Here is a 19,912-nt window from a genome sequence, read left to right as displayed (position 1 = left end):
AGCTGTGTTCAAATGGCATTCAACTATGGGACAACTGTCATAATAATAAAGCAGACACACACAGTGCTGTCATTGTGGGTTTATATTTTTTTTAAAACTTCAAGGTAACCAGTCATTCACTATCACATCAGCAAGTGCACTTCAGTTATCAGATTCACAGCTTGGTGTCACAAGTGCATGAGAGATTCTTTCAGATTGTGCTCTGTTTGCCGTTTCACAATGACTCACCATGACAAAGATCTGACTCAAAGAACATTTCTACAGAAAATGGTTTCTTTGGCTAGCTGTGTCCCACACAGCAGCGTCAGGGCATCTGAGATGAAAACTTAGCAGATTCTAAATTAAAAGGTGAAACATACATTTTGTGCAGTAGATCATAAAACAGAAGAAAAAAATAAAGTGTGTAATCAGGTTTTGCCAAGTTGCAGCTTCTTACAAATTACGACTTAAATTACAAACTGCTATGCAGGAAAGCATTGGAAAGGAACACCCTGTAATCCATGGCTGGAATAGAAAAATAAAATATGGCACAAAATTAAGGCTTGAATAAAGACACAACTTTTAACACGTACTAATATTGCACTTTTCAAAGCGTAATTACAGGAAAATAATAAGAAAGGTTGGCACGTGTCTGACTAAATTAAACATACTTTATAAACGAAACAGAAGGATGTGCAGATAAGAATAAACAGCCAAAGCTTCAGTGTACACTGAGCAAACCGTGGGTGTGTTTTTTATGGAAACGTTCCCATCTGTTGTTTTGAGATCATGTCTCAAATATCTACAAAGACTAAGTAATCCCAGCTCTTAATCTTGATAAACTGTGTAGCACTGAGATATTCAGATTATTGTAAGGAATCAAAGCACTGTTTGGTTTGATTTCAGTTTATTCGGCTAAGAGAGATCCAAATCCCTTATCTTGTGCCCAATTATTGTTGGTTAAAGGCACCTTGAAATGCCTTTGGGAGTTATTTTTAAAGCATAATCTAATCTTCCTATAATTTAAGTGGACGCTAGGATATAAAAAGATATGTATGATACAAACTGTCTCTCACTTATAGTGCTTGCAAGGAAATATCTGAGGTAATATGAATTTTAAACAAGTTATTTTTATCTTTGGCAAATATTTCAAGTCCATCTTAAATGCATATTTTGTCTTCAAAGAGTTAATGAAGGTCAAACAGTGTATTGATCACATTTACTGAACGAGGCCTGTTCGGTGACCGTAGTTGGATTAAACCTTGGTGTGCTTGCCTACAGCCCAACAAGGGGAGCTCTGACCAGGGCTAGTCCTGGGCTGGACGCAGCCCTGACCACAGCTATGTGGTTGTTTGTTCAGCCTACCTGCTCAGAGCTAAATACAGGCACACGATAGATGAGGGACGGCAACACACTTTTACTGGAATGAGGGAGCGTCTACGACTGGAAATCACTCTGGGATCTGTGGGAGCCGGTGTGAACGAGAGCTGCGAGATTTGTGCAGTTTTAAAGCAGGAGGCTGATGTGGTACGCTCTGACGGTTTTCTGTTATAGCATCGGTTAATGTGCAAAAGCTGACACGGCAAAAAGATATTGACTCTGAAAGCGAAAAGCTTTTTGTTCTTTAAGAAAAGAAAATCATTTCCTCTGGGAAAAAAAAATGAGCCCGACATCCTTGCTTTCCAAAACAATAAATACTGACATAAATAAAGGCCTTCCTAAGAGACGGCAACACTGTGCTCAGTTTCACAGTCAGCACATTTACCTGTGAGAAGAGAACCTGCTCCTCTCAAGTTTCATTTCTGGCTCACTACCTCTCAGAAGATGCAAAAACAAAGAAAATAAATCTGTAGCGAGAGCTGCAGAAAAATGCTGATGAGGCACATTTCACCAGCTCTCAAACTCAAACTAAAGTCAAAGCAAGGCTTGCTAAATTTGATGAAGCAAAACTTTGGCAAGAAATTGCAACAAACACAAAAAGGATCTGTTTGTAAAGAGATGATGTGTCACCTGCAGTCTGCTGTGCTAAAGACAAACTCCATCCTCACTCAGTAGATCACAGCACACACACCATCTGTCTTCTTCTTAGGCAGTTTTTAGTTTCACTTACTGAAACCAGAAAATCCAGTCACTCTCCACAGCCGTTAACTGTTTTCCTCGGAGAGTCCCAGTGTCAAGTGTCTGCTTGTGGTGGACCACTCCGAGGCAGGGAGCGACACAAAAGTGCCTGAAAGGACAAGTGATGCTCATCAAGTCCTGAGATACTCTGGTGTGGAGTAGTTGAAGAGCATGAAGTCCATGCGATACAGGTTGAACAGTTTTTTCTGATAGAAAGGACTGATGTGCTTAAAGTAACGGCCCGCCATGTGGCCGTCTGTCCTGGTCGTCTTGCCGGACGTTGGAAATTGAAGCATCCCCTCCACTCCGGCCAATCTGAGCACGGCCTGAGCATCGGGCTCCAGAGTCTCGTATTTCCCCACCACGTCGTAGTGGATCAGGCAGGGGTGGCAGAGGGAGTGCACCCGCTCCCAGTGCTCGTTGAAAGGTTCCTCCCGTTGCGTTCGAGGGTCCACAAGATACTGGACAAACTCAGGGAAAGTCACATCATCTCCTTTCTCGAGGGCTTCCGGCTTGGCGTTGGGCCTGTGCCGGCGGATGATTTTAGTTCCGTAGCGTTTGTGGAAGGCAGTGTTGTACCTGCGCGTGAATTTGTTTCTGTAGGCTGACACCAGCCGCTCAAAGGGCTCCCGCACAAAGATGAACTTGAGGTAGCTGCGAAGGCGCTGGTTGATCTCCGCGACCGAGAACTCCGAAAGCGTGCGGAGGTTACCTGCGACGTGGGCCTCATTAGCGGGGATGGCGAGGGGGTCGGTGTAGCGGCCGTCGCTGGTGAGGACCATGAGGACACGCTTCCAGTTAGTGCAGGCTACCTGCAAGTCAGAAAAGGAAACACCTGTGAAATAAAAACATGCACCTGTCTCCCTCTATCATCATCCAATCCGCTCACATTCTCTCAAACCTCTTTCATTTCATCTGTACGTGCTTACCAACCTTGGGTACATAGCAGTAAATAAGGCCGTGCATGTCGTCAACAATGAGGTGTTTGAGATCCTCGGGCGAGAGCACGCGGCGCTTCCTCGTGTGGCTCAGACATGCCTGCTCCAGCAGCTCCCTGCGGCCTTGGAGGGACTTGTGAGCTGCCAACAGCTCCAGCTGCTTGTGATGAGGACGATGCAGAGAGAGAAAGAGAGGCACAAATAACTTTCAACAAAAGCCTTTTAAAAACTGCTGAAGGCCAGCTGTCAGTACAGAGTTTAACTCCTTCAAGGATTTTTGAATGTTTGAATGTTAATAAGCAGCTTGATACAAATTTAAAGTGATTTAACTAAATGCAGCATCTCGTCAGAGACTGAAAGCCTGAGCCTAAGTGTTCATTTTGCATTATGCTTAATACTACAGTGTGTTAAGTACTGAGCTTTAGATGTTGCAGTTGGTACAGTCTGTACAGTGAAAGTGAAACTTGCTACCTACTAGCTGTAGCCCTCAAGTCACACTATGTGTGTGCGATTGTGTGTGTGGTGGGACAATATGTGCCATTGTTCTCACCTGGTCTCCATTATAAAGTGTCTGCAGTGGACTTGTCCTGCTTTTCCCTGGTCTGGTGACAGCCTTCAAACCAGCTTCTGCTTTTAAACAACAAACGTGTTTTACTAAAATGGACACTGAAACCTCTGAGACGTGAAGTGGACAAAACTGATCATCTCGCTGATCACATACTCCACAGAGTGTCTCTGCTCCCAGGTCTGAAAAGTGACAGTAATTCAGTGGTGCCTTAAACCTGCACTAAATAATATTCAGCATTGGGGAAACTCATTTGGGTGCAAAACAAAGAATGACTGTGTAGAAGTGTATGTGGAAACAACCTGTGAAAGCTCTCTTTTGGGTGATCTGAGTAAAGTATTTCCTGACTGAATTTTAATGGAGGACGTTCATTTCTGCCTCTGCAGAGTCACAAAGGAGGACAAAGCAGTGAGCGCTTCAAAGCATTAACGGCTATGAGTACTGAAAAGTGCATTAATGTTGCTTAACACTCCCCAAGGCTGTGGTCTCCCCTAGCTCCACCACGCAACAAAAATTGTCCAAATAAGCAATGAAGCCTAGAAAAAATGCCAAAGCCTTTGATTATAAACTCCAAACTCACCATACACCGCTCTGAAAAATGCACTGGAACAAACCCAATCCATGAAGGTCCTGCCCCATAACCCACAGGACCCGCTCTGCACCACAGGACACCTCCAGAGGTCCTGCATTCATTCTGATGGATCAGAGTTGTTCTGCAGCAAGTCTGCTGCATGGTGTGTCATATATCCATAACCACTGATTTAAGTGTAACCACTTCACTGTTATTTTTTCAAAATTCAGTCTGCATGTAGGTGACTAATGAGAAACAGCGTCTCATATATTTGCACAAGTTTAAATTTCACTGTAAAGATGTCCAAATGGAGTTACGGACAGAGCCAACTTTCCACCCATCTGCTGGTCCCGTTCAGTCATGACGTGATCTCCCACCATTCATTTATACTGTAGATTCTATAAAACTCCAACACCTACATTATTAACACATCTCTTTTAGCCTCTCTTTGCTTTAAGAAGACCTTTACCTGCTCACAAACACACACAACAGTTAGCTGTGGACGCGAATGATGTTAGGCTGAACTGGACGATCTGCAAGAGTCTAGATACTTGTGGCCTTCCTCCTTCTTCAGCCTCTGTAAACACATCTGTCTTCTTCTTCCATTCCTCTATGCCACCCTCCACACCCCCTCCCTGCAAACACAGTGTTAGTGTTTAGGTCTGCAGCTAATGGCACTAAAGTGAGAACAGAAATTTGTTTTGCACATGTGGCTAAATGATGCAGAGGGCTGCTTTATATCAGGCACAACGCCAGAGTAAGACAGAGGTAAGTAGATGTGGCAAGTGTGCTTTATGCAGTTTAGCATTTTGGGGGGAGGGGTGTCTCCATACCATCTTATGGAAAGAATATTAACCAGCAAGGTGAATGGCTATGCTGTAAGTATGGAATCCAGATGGAGACGGAGGCCATTTCCCTCCTACTGTGTCTCTTCTTTTCTGCTGAACTACATCAAACAAATAAAATTGAACCCCTGCTGTTCTGAAATGTTTAAAAACCCATCAGCTGTGCATTCTGGTCTGACAAAAACACTGTCACATGTTCCAGATTGACACAAAGCTGTAAATCATAACTGCTTCCTTCCATTTTGAGGAAGAAGCAAACACAAAAAGGAGAACAAATGGTGACAGAGCAAATGTGTAATGTGCACTCACACAACAAGAAGACGGCGTATCTCAGCTCAAGGCAGGCAGAGGCTGTGGAGACACAACCTCTGCCTGGGCCACAGCCTCTCTGCGTGAGCTCACATGAACCATCAAAATCCTCCACTTCCTCTGGGTAATCTGTGCCACATCATCAGCAACACGCACAGATAGACATCAAGTCTTCCTGGACTCACTGGATACATAACGAAAATCCACACCAGGCCAAAAGAAAGAACATGTCATTTCTGATATGATTTTGTCTAAACCAGTAAAGATGTTTTTTGTCAGCACTCAGGCTAAAAGTCACACTAACTGCAAAGTGGCATCCTGTAGATGTGAAACACTAAGGCTTTAAAATAAGACGGCAACTTCGAGAGATTTCTAATTAAAATACATAAGGCATGTGAGCCCTCAGTCTACAGCACAGGTCCACAATTATTAAGCAGATAAGCCTTTAGCAAACCCAGGACACTTCCTCAGGAAGCTGGAAAGTAGGTCAAGAGACACTTGTGGAGGGTTTGTTAATAGTTTACTGTCTGTTTTGAGCATAAACGCTACATGGACATGAAATGTTTGGGTTTTCTATCCATGCCAAAGTCACGAGGAAAGCTCAGGAAATGGCAAATATAGGCCACAATCCAATGTCAACAACTGGATCATCAGCTCCACTCAATACATGACACAAGTGTCTGAGGAGATGCACTCAGTGAGACTGAAAGCAGGGAAAGGGGAAACTAGCATGGCCATAAATGGCAATAGTATGCAATAGGCACTCTCAAGCCTACACTCTGTTGCTGACACAGACACAGTCACTGTCTGATGATGAAATTTATGTCACACAAGCCCAAGTGGACTCGTGGATGTGGAAACTAAAAACCCACTTCACACTGTGCTGAAGTGAGACAACAGCAAATAACTCAGTTAAATAATGTTAATATGTGTTTTATTATTTTAATAAAACACACATAACCTTTTATATCACTTTTTTTAGATCACCTTTTTATAATAATTTTGTATTTATTTAAAAATGTTAGGCAATCAACATTCAGTGGACTCTGACGCTGCCTTACACACACCTGAATGATTACTGGTCTCAGAGCAAGGAGCATAGCTATTATAGTTTAACACTAGTATTAGATCACTGCTCACATATCTACTCAGAAAAACACACTTAGCAGATATCCACAGTCAAGGTATCACTATCATGGCAGAACTGGAAATGTCAGATATTTGAATATCAAATTATAAAACTTTTAGCTGGGCTACAGGCTGTGAGTCAGTCAGTCAGTGTGTAATGTTTAAAGAGCTACTCGATGGATAATCGTGACATGTTGTATAAATCATTGTGGATCCCAGAAATCTATTCACCAGCCTGTCAAACACAGGACTCGGGCTGTTATTTATTTCCTCTTTGTGCCAAGGACGCATTTGTTTCTTTCTTCTTTTTCTATTATTAAGACAGACTCTTAATATTCACTGACTGCCAAATTGATGTGAACAGATAAACCCCCGGTCACTGCTATCTCTGCAGCCAAAAAATATCATTTCCCTCAATACATTAGTTTGTTTTTGTGGTTTGCAGCTGATAAGCACAGTTGCAATATCTAAGTCAAGTTTGTAGTCAACATGACACACACTTTACTTGCATAACTTCTAAATATGGGTGTATACGGTCCACTGGTGTGTATTACCAATACAAATGGCTCTAAATTGTTCAATCACGAATTCCTCTATCAGGCCAACTTTTCTGATATTTTATAATACATCACATGACCACGAATACATCTGTGGTTACTATGCTCTGATCATTGTGAAGCTTAGTTTCTTTTTTTCTTTTTTTATGTGTATGTGTGTGTAGAGTGTTCTATCACACTCCACCAGTAAACCACCACTTCCTCTCATATCAGGAAGTGACAACATACCCATAGCTGAAGAGGAGCAGAAGAGGCCCCAGTCTCATTACATGCAAAAAGCCCTTGTGGGACTTGGAATAATGGCTGTTTTGTCCCCACTCTACAAAGGCAAATCACAACCCTGCTTTACTGGCAAAGAAGCTGCTTCCTCTTTTGGAAACCTCTTCACCTCTATGATCATAATGCATACAAGGCACAGAAAATTATGCTGCATCACTTGTACTGCATGGGTGTATAATTCAGCTTAATTGCACTTCAAAAGAAGGCCTATCTTTATTAGTTTCCATGAGCTGTAAGAAAGAGGAAATGTAATGTATTTTATGTGAAGTAAATAAAAGTCTGGCTCACCAGCACCTGACAAAGGCAGGGAAGACTACAGCATTATCAAGACTAACGTGTCACCAGGCAGAGCCCGATTCACGGTGTCACAACATTCATGTGCTACAGACTGCAGATGTTGGTGATTACACAAACTAGATCTGGTAGTTTTACAATAAGTGACACTAGCGAGCTGGCAGCCGCTTTCCATTTTACTCTTATTCTTCTTACTTTTACTTGCACACCTCTTACAAACATTCAGCAGATGCACTGACTAACCAGTTCCTGTAAGTCATCACATCCTTTTTCACCTGAAAAACCTGAAAAATCTGATGTCAGACTTGAGGTTCGCTTGAAATTTATCTTCTCTGAAACAACATGTAGCATGTAATGAACTGATCTATCTGAGACATCACTGCAGCTAACAGTCTGTCGATGCATCTGCCTTTATTGTTTCTACACCTCTGCCCATCTGTGTTTCAGCACGGTTCATTCAAAAGTCTTTTTTACGTTCCAGTAATTTCAGTGAAACCTCACATCGTTCGACATCCAACTCCAGCAACCGTCAGCTCGGCTTTGTCAGTATTCTTACACAAGAAGAAGCTGAACACGTCTGATTCATAATTACAGAGCAGCACAGTTGTGTAAAACATGTCAGATAAAGTGAGGCATACTTCAGTACAGCTCCAGTTTGAACTAATTTTCTGTCTCCTGATGCAACTGTTGAGAAAATGTTCAGACGCTAAGATGACATTGTGTTTTTTATGAACTCGAACAGTTCATAAAAAACACAATTTAAGGTTTGGGTACACGCACTGCTGCCACAAACAGAATCCAATCCTGTGTGAACCTCTGCAATATGACCAGTGCACTCCGGTCTCTTACACAGATCTAAATGTTACAAACACATCAGCGCTAAAAAGCTAAAAACATGGCACCAATGCAGTTTAAGCTGACTATAAATAACTTCATCTTTATGTACTTAAGACACTAGCCTTATTAACCATATTAACACCTTTTACATTACAATAATAACACAGCACAAACTGCCAACAGGTGTAGCACATGGTGTGATGTGCTCTCTAATGAGCTGTTGGCTATTTTGGAGACCTTAAAGACATCACTTGTTGCGTCACAGCAGCTGCACTGTTATCAGTGTCAGTGGCTAGTGATAAGTGGCGGTGTGCACACATGCAAATGAAGAGTGTACTTAGTTTATTGGATTAAGCTACATGTATGAATAGATATGCAAAGATTGTGTCTGTATATGTGTTTAGTGACAAAGGTTTACAGTGGTTGTCTACAATAAGTTTAGGTGAAAAACAATCCCCACAGTCTGTGCATGGGTGAGATGACAGAGTGGGCCCTGATGATGCTGTTTAGAGCTTTGATGTGGAATCCATCACTGTCACAAGACCGAGAGAGGATTCGGCCTGTGTGGAGCATCAATGATGGCTGTCAAAACAGCCTTCAAAACTCTGTCATTCATGGCTGACAGTTTGCTTTTTCACATTCGGTGAATTCAGTTTCCTGTGTGTGGTGGCAGCTATAACAGTCCACTCCAGACTTAAAACGTAAATCAGAACAGCTCATATTGTTCAGATGCCACGGGCACATCACTGTTGAGCAGACAGTTTGCTATTGTTTCCCATAGCTAGGGAACACAGACACAGAGGCTTTACCACCCTACAGCAGGCAAAGTTGCATACAGCTGTCCAGCAAATGAAGTGGAATAAAACTGGCGAGGGTGAACACAGAGCAAACAGCACCGTGAACGGAGAAAATATTCATGTTCAGAAATGATGATTCTAGCAAATCCCATGACAAAAATCAAAACCCTATATTAACTATGGCAGGACGACTGACTTGGCCACACAAAATGATGCTTTGCATCTTTTAATTGGACCAAACTGTAAATTTTACGCTGATGAAAGAAAATGGTTTCCTGTGTCAAACTGAAAGAGCACAAAACCTTTTAAATTAGTGCATCCACAGAAGCAGTTAAAAGCACTTTTAAAGGTGACACATGTGCTCCTGGTTTGACAACACACACGTTTAGATGCTCAAAGGACACTCGCATAGTGATACTGAGGCAGCTCAGCTGGGTCAGAGCAGCCACATGAAAGAAGAACGAGTGGCAAAAGACTCAAATCTATTTTTGTACAAACAGTGATGTGTTTGATCAAAAAGACCGGGTGGAAACAGGTTATGTCAGGGAAATTTCAACAGTGTCACAAATCTTTTTGTTTGACTTTTGGGGGAGAGCTAACAGTAAAATGTAAGTGGGAATGGTAATGTTGCTTCTGGAACCAATCAAACCAATTTACTGTTCACACTTTAAAGTGGAATGATGAATATAGACTTCCTCTGCCTAACAGATCTTGGTGAGATTGCTCACTGAGTGATATTCCAGACCGTGTATGTTAGCACAAGTATTTCAAATTCAATTCTGGATTCAACAGGGAGTCAATGAAGAGAAGAAATATGAGATATATGATCTCTTTCTACTCCCTGTCTGTACTCTCACTGCTCCATTCTGGATCAACTGAAGGCTTTTTCAGAAACTTTTAGACCAACCTGATAACAATAGCAAAGTAATGAATGTAGGAACAAGCATCACTCTGAGAGAGGATGTTTCTAAAAGTGACCCCAAGGTTCCTAACAGTTTTACTAGAGGCCAACCCAATGCAATCTAGAGTAAGTATCTTAAATATTGCTTATTTTCTTTAAAAATTATATCATATTAAATTTTGTGTCCCTTCACATTAATCACCTGGTTGTCCAAGCATCCCCCTGCAGTGGTTGCATGGACACTGTATGTTGTCAATCTAAACTGCCTGACCATAGTTCACTGCTGATCAAGAATTAGACACACAATATATTCATTGATGTCAAAGGGTCAGTCATAACATCAACACTAAGCCTCTTGTAATATACATCACAATCTCATTTCAGTCAAATTCCTAACTAAGTGAGCATTTAATGGCATAACACATGACATGGCTTGGGTAAATGAGTTCATAAGACCACTCTGGACAGGACTTTGTGTTACTTTCTTAAACTCCAAACCGAGGGTGTTGTTTTAGGAAGTCAGACAATAGAACCACAACAATTATATGCACCATGCTTCCTGTCGCTGCTGGGACTACTGTACTGTACTTTCTTGAGTCATGTGGTTGGAACAGAGTTGGAAATAAGTCTTTGGGTTGACAAACACAAGACAGAGCACTGGAGGAGCAGTCGGCAGCAGCACACGTGCTAATGTTTGGGCTGCTGCATACTGGTTCATCAGGAGTGTGAGCGAGACAAAAGACAAAATAACAACCGAAAATGTGAACGAAAACTCTAGCCATAGTGTTATCGAACATTACACCCAGGCATTACAGCGGGCTCAAAAGGAACCTGATGAGGACTTTGAGTGTTTAGATAATGTACAAGTCACACAACTGACCCATGCATGAGTGGGTCAGTGGGCCACTTCACTGAGACTATACTGCCTTTCATGAGCCCTCAGTAGATTCTCCCATGGAGAATTCAGCAAATATGTCACTTTGGTTTATGTTCACCTTATGGAAATTGTCCTGAGGATACTGCAGAAAATTATCAATGTTTTTTAATTTGTGGGATTATTTCCCAACAATTTAAAACAGTTTGACAGCAGTTCACAGGCAGTTTTTGTAATAATTTAAGTTTTTGCCAGAATTTGCCAAAATTTAGATTTTAGTTCATTATACGTACCCATGGTATTTATTTACATTTTCTTGTCCAGTGTTATAGTACATTTATCATGTTCAGCTTCTGATAGAAAATATTTAAACCAAGATTCACCTTATATTTTCCTAATCCCACTTAGGAGTCAAAAATGAAGCTTCAGGTTTGTCAGATGTAGTGGTTTTAGTGATTCAATCTTCATCATGATACAAATGTATAGTACTGACTGAAATGACAAAAAAAAAAAGATGACTTTTATCCATATCGCTCAGACCTGCCAATAATCTTGTATGCAGCTGTAGAGATCAAGTATTATTTTTGTACTGGGATGGCAAAGTGTTACAGAATTCAAAAGGCTGTGAATGTGACGAAAACACCACAGTGAAGTAACACCAACCACACACAACTGTCCACACTGTTTGACACTGATTACCCAATCCTTCACCAACAGTCACACTCTATTATTGGAAATGATTTCCACTGCAGCTAAGACCTGGTTACTCCCACAAGGAAGTCTGTCACTTGTAAGTCTTGGTTTTATTAGGGCACCATCCAGATCCAGCTTTGGTTTGATATGATAACCTTGGCTTAAGGTAACAAATGTATCTGCCTTTTGCTATGATAAATGAATCAGTCTTTTGTGTGTAAGGCAGCATCAGACTCGACTTAAAAATTAATTTCCTAACTTAATAAAACTAGAAAAGCAAATAAATCCGACAGCATCAATTTCTGGAACTTGAATTTATTAATAAGATAATAAATGACAAAAGGACAACAACAAATATATTACAAATAGTCTTTTTGCAACTCTGTTAGACTGGCTGCCTTTTACTTTCATTTTCTTTTTTCATCTTGTTTTTTTCCTTTGTTCTGAGTACACCTCATTTCACCTCTCCTCTCACACATGCCACATGTGGAGGGGACCTCACAGAGACAGATGTAGTGAAACAATGTTAGTTAAGTTGGTGGCAACAGGTTATGTAAGCAAACTAAAAACCTGCAAACAAACAACATAAGAATAGTGAGACCATCAAGATCAAGCATCATTATCAGAATTCATTTGATCTCAGTTTTTGGTTAAATTAAACACTTCAGCAAACAGAACCTGGTGATCAAGTCAGAGAGAAATTCCTCCAAAATGAAACTTTGCTGTTAGCTTCCTACAGGCTAAGACAACTCCCCAGCTAATTTAGGCACGCCGCTGCTGATGGGTGCCGCTGTGCTCCATCCGATCATCTTGTCACTAGCCGATGGGGCTGGGCCATATCATACCGTTCACGGTAATACCGGTGAATAATGTTGGGCAACAATAAGAAAATTAAATATTGCGATAGAATATGGGTAAAACGTGCATGCGCAGTACCTTTGTTTTCATACGCACACGGCGGAAAAAGCATGGCGGCGACAGAGGATGAGAAGAGCGAAAGTGGATCGTTGAATGAAACAGATGAACCAGAATTGGTTTGTAAAAATGCTGCAACTTCAGTGGTGTGGAACTGGTTTAGCTTTCGTCCATCAGATACACAACAAAGCACTATTTTTGGTAGAGCATGCTAGCGGGCCGTCGTTATTACCGTGTTTTTTGGAAAATACGGCACACTTAAAATCAATTCTTTGATTTTTCTGAAAATCGACAGTGCCCCTTATAATCCGATTTTATGTGGTACACGGCGCTCGAAATCTGTCAAATGTTTTAGTACGACTTTGCTAAGCTACGAAGCCGCACCGCTTGATGGATTGTTGGAGCATTACGGCTATCGCAGGCAGGAGCCTCGCGGAGTGATACGTACTGTGCTTCAACATAATATTACCGTATTGTGTGTGTATAACCTCTTTTTAAGTTTTGTGGATATTATACATGGTTATGCTGATGATATGTCGGCCAATTTCCACTGGAAATGCCTTTTGGTTAAACTGTCAGCAAGGAATTTGCATTTGCACTGTTAAATTTTTATATAACTTTAATGCACATAAAAAACAGCTGCTTGTTTAAGTGAAATACATTGATGGGGGTTTTTTTTGTACTAATAAAGTTGTGGATTGTAAAGTATTTTGTCTAGTGTCAATTATATCGTCAGTTATATCGTTATCGCAAATTTTCAAATGTATATCGTGATAAATATTTTTGGTGATATCGCCCTGCTCTACTAGCCGATCACATTGTTGTCACTGATATCACAATCAGATGGGGACATCCAGATGTCAAATACAAGAAAGACTATCTAAGACTAAGTATCTCGTCAAAATGTGTGTTAAATGCTCCTGGTGTGTAAATGCATTTCCTGTGGCTATGGTCCAGAATTTTGTTTAGAACCAGCTGAAAACAAGTTGAAAGTCTATAATCATATACCATTATCGTTATCATATACCATTACAACTAAAAACTATAATCTATATAATAATCGATGGCATATTGTCTCATGTTAAAACGCATGCCTGCAAGTGTTTTCAGAGCTGTGCTGTTATCAGCTGCTCCAAAAACGAAGGGAAAACGCAAAAATAGTGAGGCTAAATACAGAAGCTCCTTGTTGGTTGTGTGGTTTGTTTCCTGACTGACATCCCACTTTTGCTCTATTATTGGTGATTTATTGATTTATTTCTGCAAAAGAATTCATTCCAAGGTATCACACAGCAGCTACCATTTCAGAATGTAACATGTCAAACAGCCAGACAAACTGCATCTTTTCAGGAACTTTCAAAAATCAAACAAATAAAACCTGGACAAAGAAAAGCACCTGCATTGTATTTTACACAGCTGTAGCAAATATCCCAAATACTTTAATAAAAGTGACCCCAAGGTTCCTCACAGCCGCTCCTGCGCTGACACAGGAGCGGTGAGTCCGGCGACCAGGCTGTTTCGTCTTTGCCGAAAGCACAGCATTGCAAATAAGAGCAGAACTTAAAGAATCAATCTCACCAGGCTAGTAACGATCCGATACCGATGACGACTTGGTGTCTATAAAAATCGATATTTGGATCGATCCGCCTACCACTAGTGTAAAATGTATTAACACATCTAAATAGGTTTTTTGACTGGAGAAGAAGAGCATTATAGACAAGTTACAAATGAACCTTTGATTAATTATGGAATTAGCAATGTTAAAACGAAGAAGCTTAAAAAAAATAAAATAAAACATAGCGCATACTGTAAAAGGCTGAACCGCTCACTACCTGCATTTTAAAATTGACGTCATAGCTGGCTACAACAAAATAATAAATAAATTCAAAGAAATTATTGTAAAAACAGAAGAGTTAAAGTTTATCATTTTGTCCACATCCAGCGTTCACACTGCTCAACCTCAGTTTTCAGCTCTTTACATCCTCAGCTCTGCTCTTCAAACCTGAAACCATCAGATTCTACTGCTCTATTCTCAATTTCACTCTTTATTTGCTCGGATTAGTTCTCCACACTCAGAACTCTATTGCTCCCAAACAGCCAAGTGGCTGGCCAGTATATCTGCCACTGCTCAATATCCTATCTGCGACTCACACACTGCTAGCCCCTACTTTAATGATAACAGATGGCTAATGTGGCTAACAGGTAATTGCTAATAAACTGCTAATGTTAACGTGTGGCTAGGTTAAGCTTGCTTAACCTGCTAAAATGGAAGCTTTACCTCTCTAAATTCCCCCTGCAGTACATGAACGTTAATTACTTCAGCTGTTAATGAAAAAAGAAGCCATGTGCAAGTCTGCCTGCTGTGTTTGCAATTTAATATCGTAATTGAATATTCATTTTAGTATCAAATTACTATTAATACATGAGTACTGATTCTTATAAACCCTAGTACTGGGTGTATGTTACTTTGTGCTTGTGCTTCAGTACAGATAAACTCAGTTAGCTTTCTGTTAGCTGTTTACAATTGTTTGTGTTTCTTCTGCTGTCTTACCTCAATTATCCAACATTTTCACACAGTTGAACTCCCAATAAATCTGTTCTTCGATACATATTATTAAGTCACAAAACAGAACAACTTTGAAACAATGCAAATTAACTACGGGGCAAAGCTGCTAACATATATAAGCTGTTTCCCAACCCGCTGCTACACATCTGAAGTCCAGATTTTTGTAACCATGACGTTGTCAAAAAAACTCTACATTCACAAGTAGAGAAACTTAAAAAGAAGAAGTACGATGATAACCTAACGCAGACTAAACACTTACACAACTGAGGACAGTAAGGCACAGGTAAACTTATTCAAGGCAACAAGGTGGGGGGGGGGGAACTAAGGAAAGAAGGGTTGGCTGAGGTCAGCTTAACTCGACGCGACTCAACTTTTAAGCATTTTCCATGAGCTGGTAGTACCTGGTACCAGGCACTTTGTTAGTAGTGCTCAACTGGGGATCCAAGTGATCTGAGCAGATATGAAAATGTGACGTCAACAGAATGCGTGCCACTGATTAGCTAGTCTCAATCAATGATTAAAGTCAGTGATGATGAGGGCATGTCCTTCACAAAAATCAAAGTCTGACAAAAAGCCACCAATGAGCAGCAGGTACCTTCACCTGGACGTCCTCCATTGTTTTGGCATTCGTGTCACATACAAATGACATCACTGGTATTTTGACCATGTTGCTATAACAACAACACACACACACATTAGGTGGTACTTGATAGTAATGGAAAATGTTGAGTTGAGCTGCTTTATGTCAAGCCGAGAAGGTACCAGTGGAAAATCCCTATAGGGAACTAACCTTCATTTTTAACAGGGATACGCTGTACACTGAAAGGGAGACCAAGCACATACTGAAACAAAAAAACAACTATACACAGACAAGGAACTGAAATGGAAACCAGCACAAAGATAAAACTATTAACTGATCTGTCAGAAATCACGGGGATGATCCAGGACACCATGACATACGACTTTATGGTCAGTGTAACTGCACCAAAGCCACAATGGAAATCCTATTAACTGTCTGCAACATTTGTGTTAATCATCACGTTTTCAGGTCTTAAATCCATTTTTTTCTCTACTTAAGCATCTGCAGGAAAAACAGTTCTTTAAGGTTACTCATCACAAAATCCTTCGTGACACCAGGGCTTATGGAACGAGTTCTGGATAGAACCACAGATCTGAACTATGGAAAAATGCAATACCTTATGAATATCTAAAGGGAGTAGGCTGAAAAGTATCTAAAGATGCTAAAGATTGTGCCCTGTTTCATTTCAGAAAAAGGTAAATTAAACAACGCTTGGATCTCGGTTTTTAAATTCACGCTCAGTAGATGTTCTGCTGACATCCAGTTAATTAGTCTTCTTTATTGTGGCTCTAACCTGCTTTTCATGTGGTTTTCATTTGCTACTAGCGGGTTCTAATGCAGCCAAGCCTCAATGGGTCAACCAGTAAGGGTATATAATCTGTAGATGGAAGGGGGAGGTCAATGAAAGTGCTTTAGTGTGCTGCTTGTGGAGTTGGCAACATGTGGTCTGTGTGTCTGCTACTGAAAGCCATAAAATGTGATTTCAAGCTTTTTTGTTTTTTGTTTCAGGTGTGTGTTTTTTGATATTCAGGGGGGTGCACATGTGATTATTTTTTTTGCCATTTCCTTAATACCTGCAGTGTTACCCTGGATACTGTTCAACAAAAACAAAAAACAAAAAATCCCCACACCGACTGATGGAAAATCCTCTTGCACAAAAATATCGCTTACAGCTGATTTGTCTGGTTTCTGTGCTCTGCTGCTTTTTCTCTCCTTGACAAACCAATTTAAATATTTGTTCTTCCTCTTCTCTAAGCGCGTGTGCTGCTTCACTTCAGTATGCATGGCAAGGCACAAATCCATCATCTGGACATCTCTTTCACCCCCCTACTCCTCACCCTGGATGTCTGCAGTCCTTTTTCTCTGTGCTGCCCAGCAAACAAAGGCAGGGGAGAGTAGAGGTAAAAGGAGGAGAGGAGAGTCACGGTGGAGGAATATGTGTGTGTATGTATGTATGTATGTGTGTGTAGGGGGGGGTCTGTCTCTCCAAAGGCAGGGGGCTTTCAAACCCTTACACCTTTTCCATGTGAGCTTATTCACGTTTCATTATGCCACCGTTAAAACTTCACAGTTTTGCAAAATTGCCTGCCAAGGATGCAGACTCTAGCAAGACCACAAGACCAAAAAGCACGAAGAGCTTTATAACTTGTATTTTCCTCGCTATTAATTAGTCATTCACTTGCCCTAAAACCTTAAATCCAGTGTGTGTGCCTAATTATCTGTAGTTTCTTTCACTCGTTACACCAGCGTGTATTTTCCACGACAGCGAATGAGAAGAAGAGCTAGCTTAGCTAACGTCAATAAAGTGCGGACCCTCTGCTTTCTCCTTCCTTGTGATAACCACACAATATATCGAACACAGTTTTATTTGCCGTATTTAAATACATTTTTAAAAAATGTTCGTTAAATAGTACCCCAATAGCGTGAGTGTAGCACTGTTTCCCCAGTGAGTGGAATATATATGCGTGGGCTTACCTGGTTTAGTGATGCTCTGAAAGTACAGCACGAGAACGAACAGCGAGCCGAGGCACGTCGCCAGAAACAGGCGTCCTCCCCGAGGCATCTTCATCCTGAAGCCCGGCTCTGCTGACGGAGCCTCCGACCCCCCCTCTTCGCTGCCTCTACGCAGTTCATGCGAGACCGCCCGATGGCAGATACGAGACACTTGAAAGCGATATGGACCTATTCATTAATTACGGGAAGCAAACGCCCAACCAGAGAGAAACAACAGCGCAGTAATAAAGCCGTTAATTGTAACGTCAAGGATATAAATCCACTTCGCTCTGGTCGCTACTTTAAAAAAAAAAAAAAAACCCAACAAGAACAACAATATTAATTATAATGGCACTTTAGATAACATTGGAAATAATGTCATGTTGATATTACAGTCCCCCCAAAAGTTATTAACAGTCCTGTTTCTTCTTAGCTCTATTTGCTACCCCCGCCTGTGGTGTGTAGAGTTTGTCGAAGCTACACAAACTTCTCCTCCGCCAAACTGGAGACCGGGCACCCTTGCCATGACGTCACACCCCCCTTCTCCTCACGCGTACTCTCCCACATCAATGCTGCATTCAGGGACAACAGGACAATTTGGTCATGATGAGGTTTTTTGAGTCAATGTAATGTAGTTATACTTGTCCCAGTATTGTGTATTGTATGAAAAGGAAGAAGTGTCATCCCACTGTTGTAAAAAAAAAAAAAAAAAGGCAGGCAGAAAAAAGTACAGTCGCATTAAACACATACTTTTTTAATTAGCAGAATGTTTCTATTCGGCTTACGACCAGCATTTGAAGGCAACATCGCACTACAGCCATGGCATGTCCTGTCTTTGACTACAACTAGTGTATAAATGGCAACAGTTCAATGAAGTATTTGGATAAAACAAGTAAAGCTTCAATGGCTTTTTTTAGCAAAATAAAAAATCACTAAACTTACATAAATAAAAGAATACGTAAATGCTCAGATTTAATAAACATACAAAACACATAGTGAAGAGGCTGAGTTGTATTTTGCCATCACTTCACCAGGAATAACAACTCATGTATTAAAAATACATGGAATACATGAATGCGTTATTAACTTCCTTGTAATTATTTCTTTTTTTTAATCCTCTTCTTGAACCTCAAGATTTGAATATCTAGAGTTCCATAAATTGCAATTTTTGCACCAGGTTTTTTTTTTTCACACTCTAGTTAAACTTCCCTTCTGAACATACACATACTTTTTAACTGTCAGGCCTCGGGGAAGTTACTGAGTTCTAGTACTGCTTCAAATGTCATGTACAGTGTGTTGAGTGTTACATGTTTTACAGTGGATATATTTTAAGTTAGTTACCTAGAGAATGGAGATAAAATCATCAAAAGAGAAAATAGAAACTGGGCTTGAGTCCACTAAACGAAACAGATTTTTATCAAAAGCATCCCTAAAGAACGCTCATTTTCATTCCTGAACAAGATAAAAGGCCGATGTACACAAAAAAAGAGCACAGCAGTGTACCTTAGTAGTCCAAACAGCACACATCTATGGCAGGACCCAGCCCGAACAAAGGCTAAAGACGTGGCAGACACTGAGACAGTGAGGAGGTGCCAGGTCGGTGTGTGAGCAGTATAACCACTCGTGCTGCCACATTTGAGAATGCTGTAATTACCCACATGCCCATCATTAGGCCTACAATGTGCAGCGCCTCTTGGGTTTCTTGGAAACACTTGAGAGAGATCTGAGACTTGAGAATGAGAGAGGCATAGTTAAGAATGGTTTGGCAGATTATGTGGTTGTTTGGGGTCAATGTTAGCTTTTACCACTCAACTCTCCCCGATTCATGGTTTGCTGACCACCCACGAGGCTTGGAGTAGAGTTTCATCACCAGCCCACTAACTAGTACTGTGGTAAATGTCTGCTGCTTACAGCCAGAGCTTTTTTAGTTAGCCTGAGGAACACGTCTAGAACACCTTTATCATTCTCTAATTTAATCTTTAAAACTTCAATCTATTGTTTGTGGTCATGTATGGAGAAATTTGTTTTCCTGCAAGTGTTACCACACAGCGTAGAGTCTCTCACATATTTGCTACTAATAACCGCAGTGGCAATATTTCTTTACTTTTCTTCAGAAAGCAGAGACCCATCGTTTGACTGTATTCAGGATAGAGAAAAGACGTGCTCATGCCTCTATT

The 19,912-nt window shown here is 40.8% G+C and overlaps 1 protein-coding gene across 4 annotated transcripts; it reads right to left on the bottom strand.

The window, feature by feature from the left end:
* Nucleotides 1–64: 64 nt before the first annotated feature.
* LOC120722660 (carbohydrate sulfotransferase 11-like) lies at nucleotides 65–18,293 on the bottom strand. 4 transcript variants are annotated; one of them, XM_040013728.1, is made up of 4 exons: nucleotides 17,718–18,293; nucleotides 3,586–3,665; nucleotides 3,031–3,195; nucleotides 65–2,909 (listed from the first exon to the last, which is right to left on the bottom strand). In XM_040013728.1, the coding sequence occupies exons 1-4, from the start codon at nucleotides 17,809–17,811 to the stop codon at nucleotides 2,229–2,231; spliced, it is 1,020 nt and encodes a 339-aa protein (XP_039869662.1). In that variant the 5' UTR covers nucleotides 17,812–18,293; the 3' UTR covers nucleotides 65–2,228. The 4 variants fall into 4 exon arrangements, with proteins under 4 accessions (XP_039869662.1, XP_039869664.1, XP_039869663.1 ...); XM_040013730.1 differs by having other exon boundaries at nucleotides 3,031–3,192; nucleotides 17,718–18,291; XM_040013729.1 differs by having other exon boundaries at nucleotides 3,586–3,662; nucleotides 17,718–18,290.
* Nucleotides 18,294–19,912: the final 1,619 nt, after the last annotated feature.

This window comes from Simochromis diagramma, unplaced genomic scaffold, assembly GCF_900408965.1.
Source record: "Simochromis diagramma unplaced genomic scaffold, fSimDia1.1 OVJJ01000705.1, whole genome shotgun sequence".
Lineage (NCBI taxonomy): Eukaryota > Metazoa > Chordata > Actinopteri > Cichliformes > Cichlidae > Simochromis > Simochromis diagramma.
This window is presented reverse-complemented; position numbering and strand designations above follow the sequence as displayed.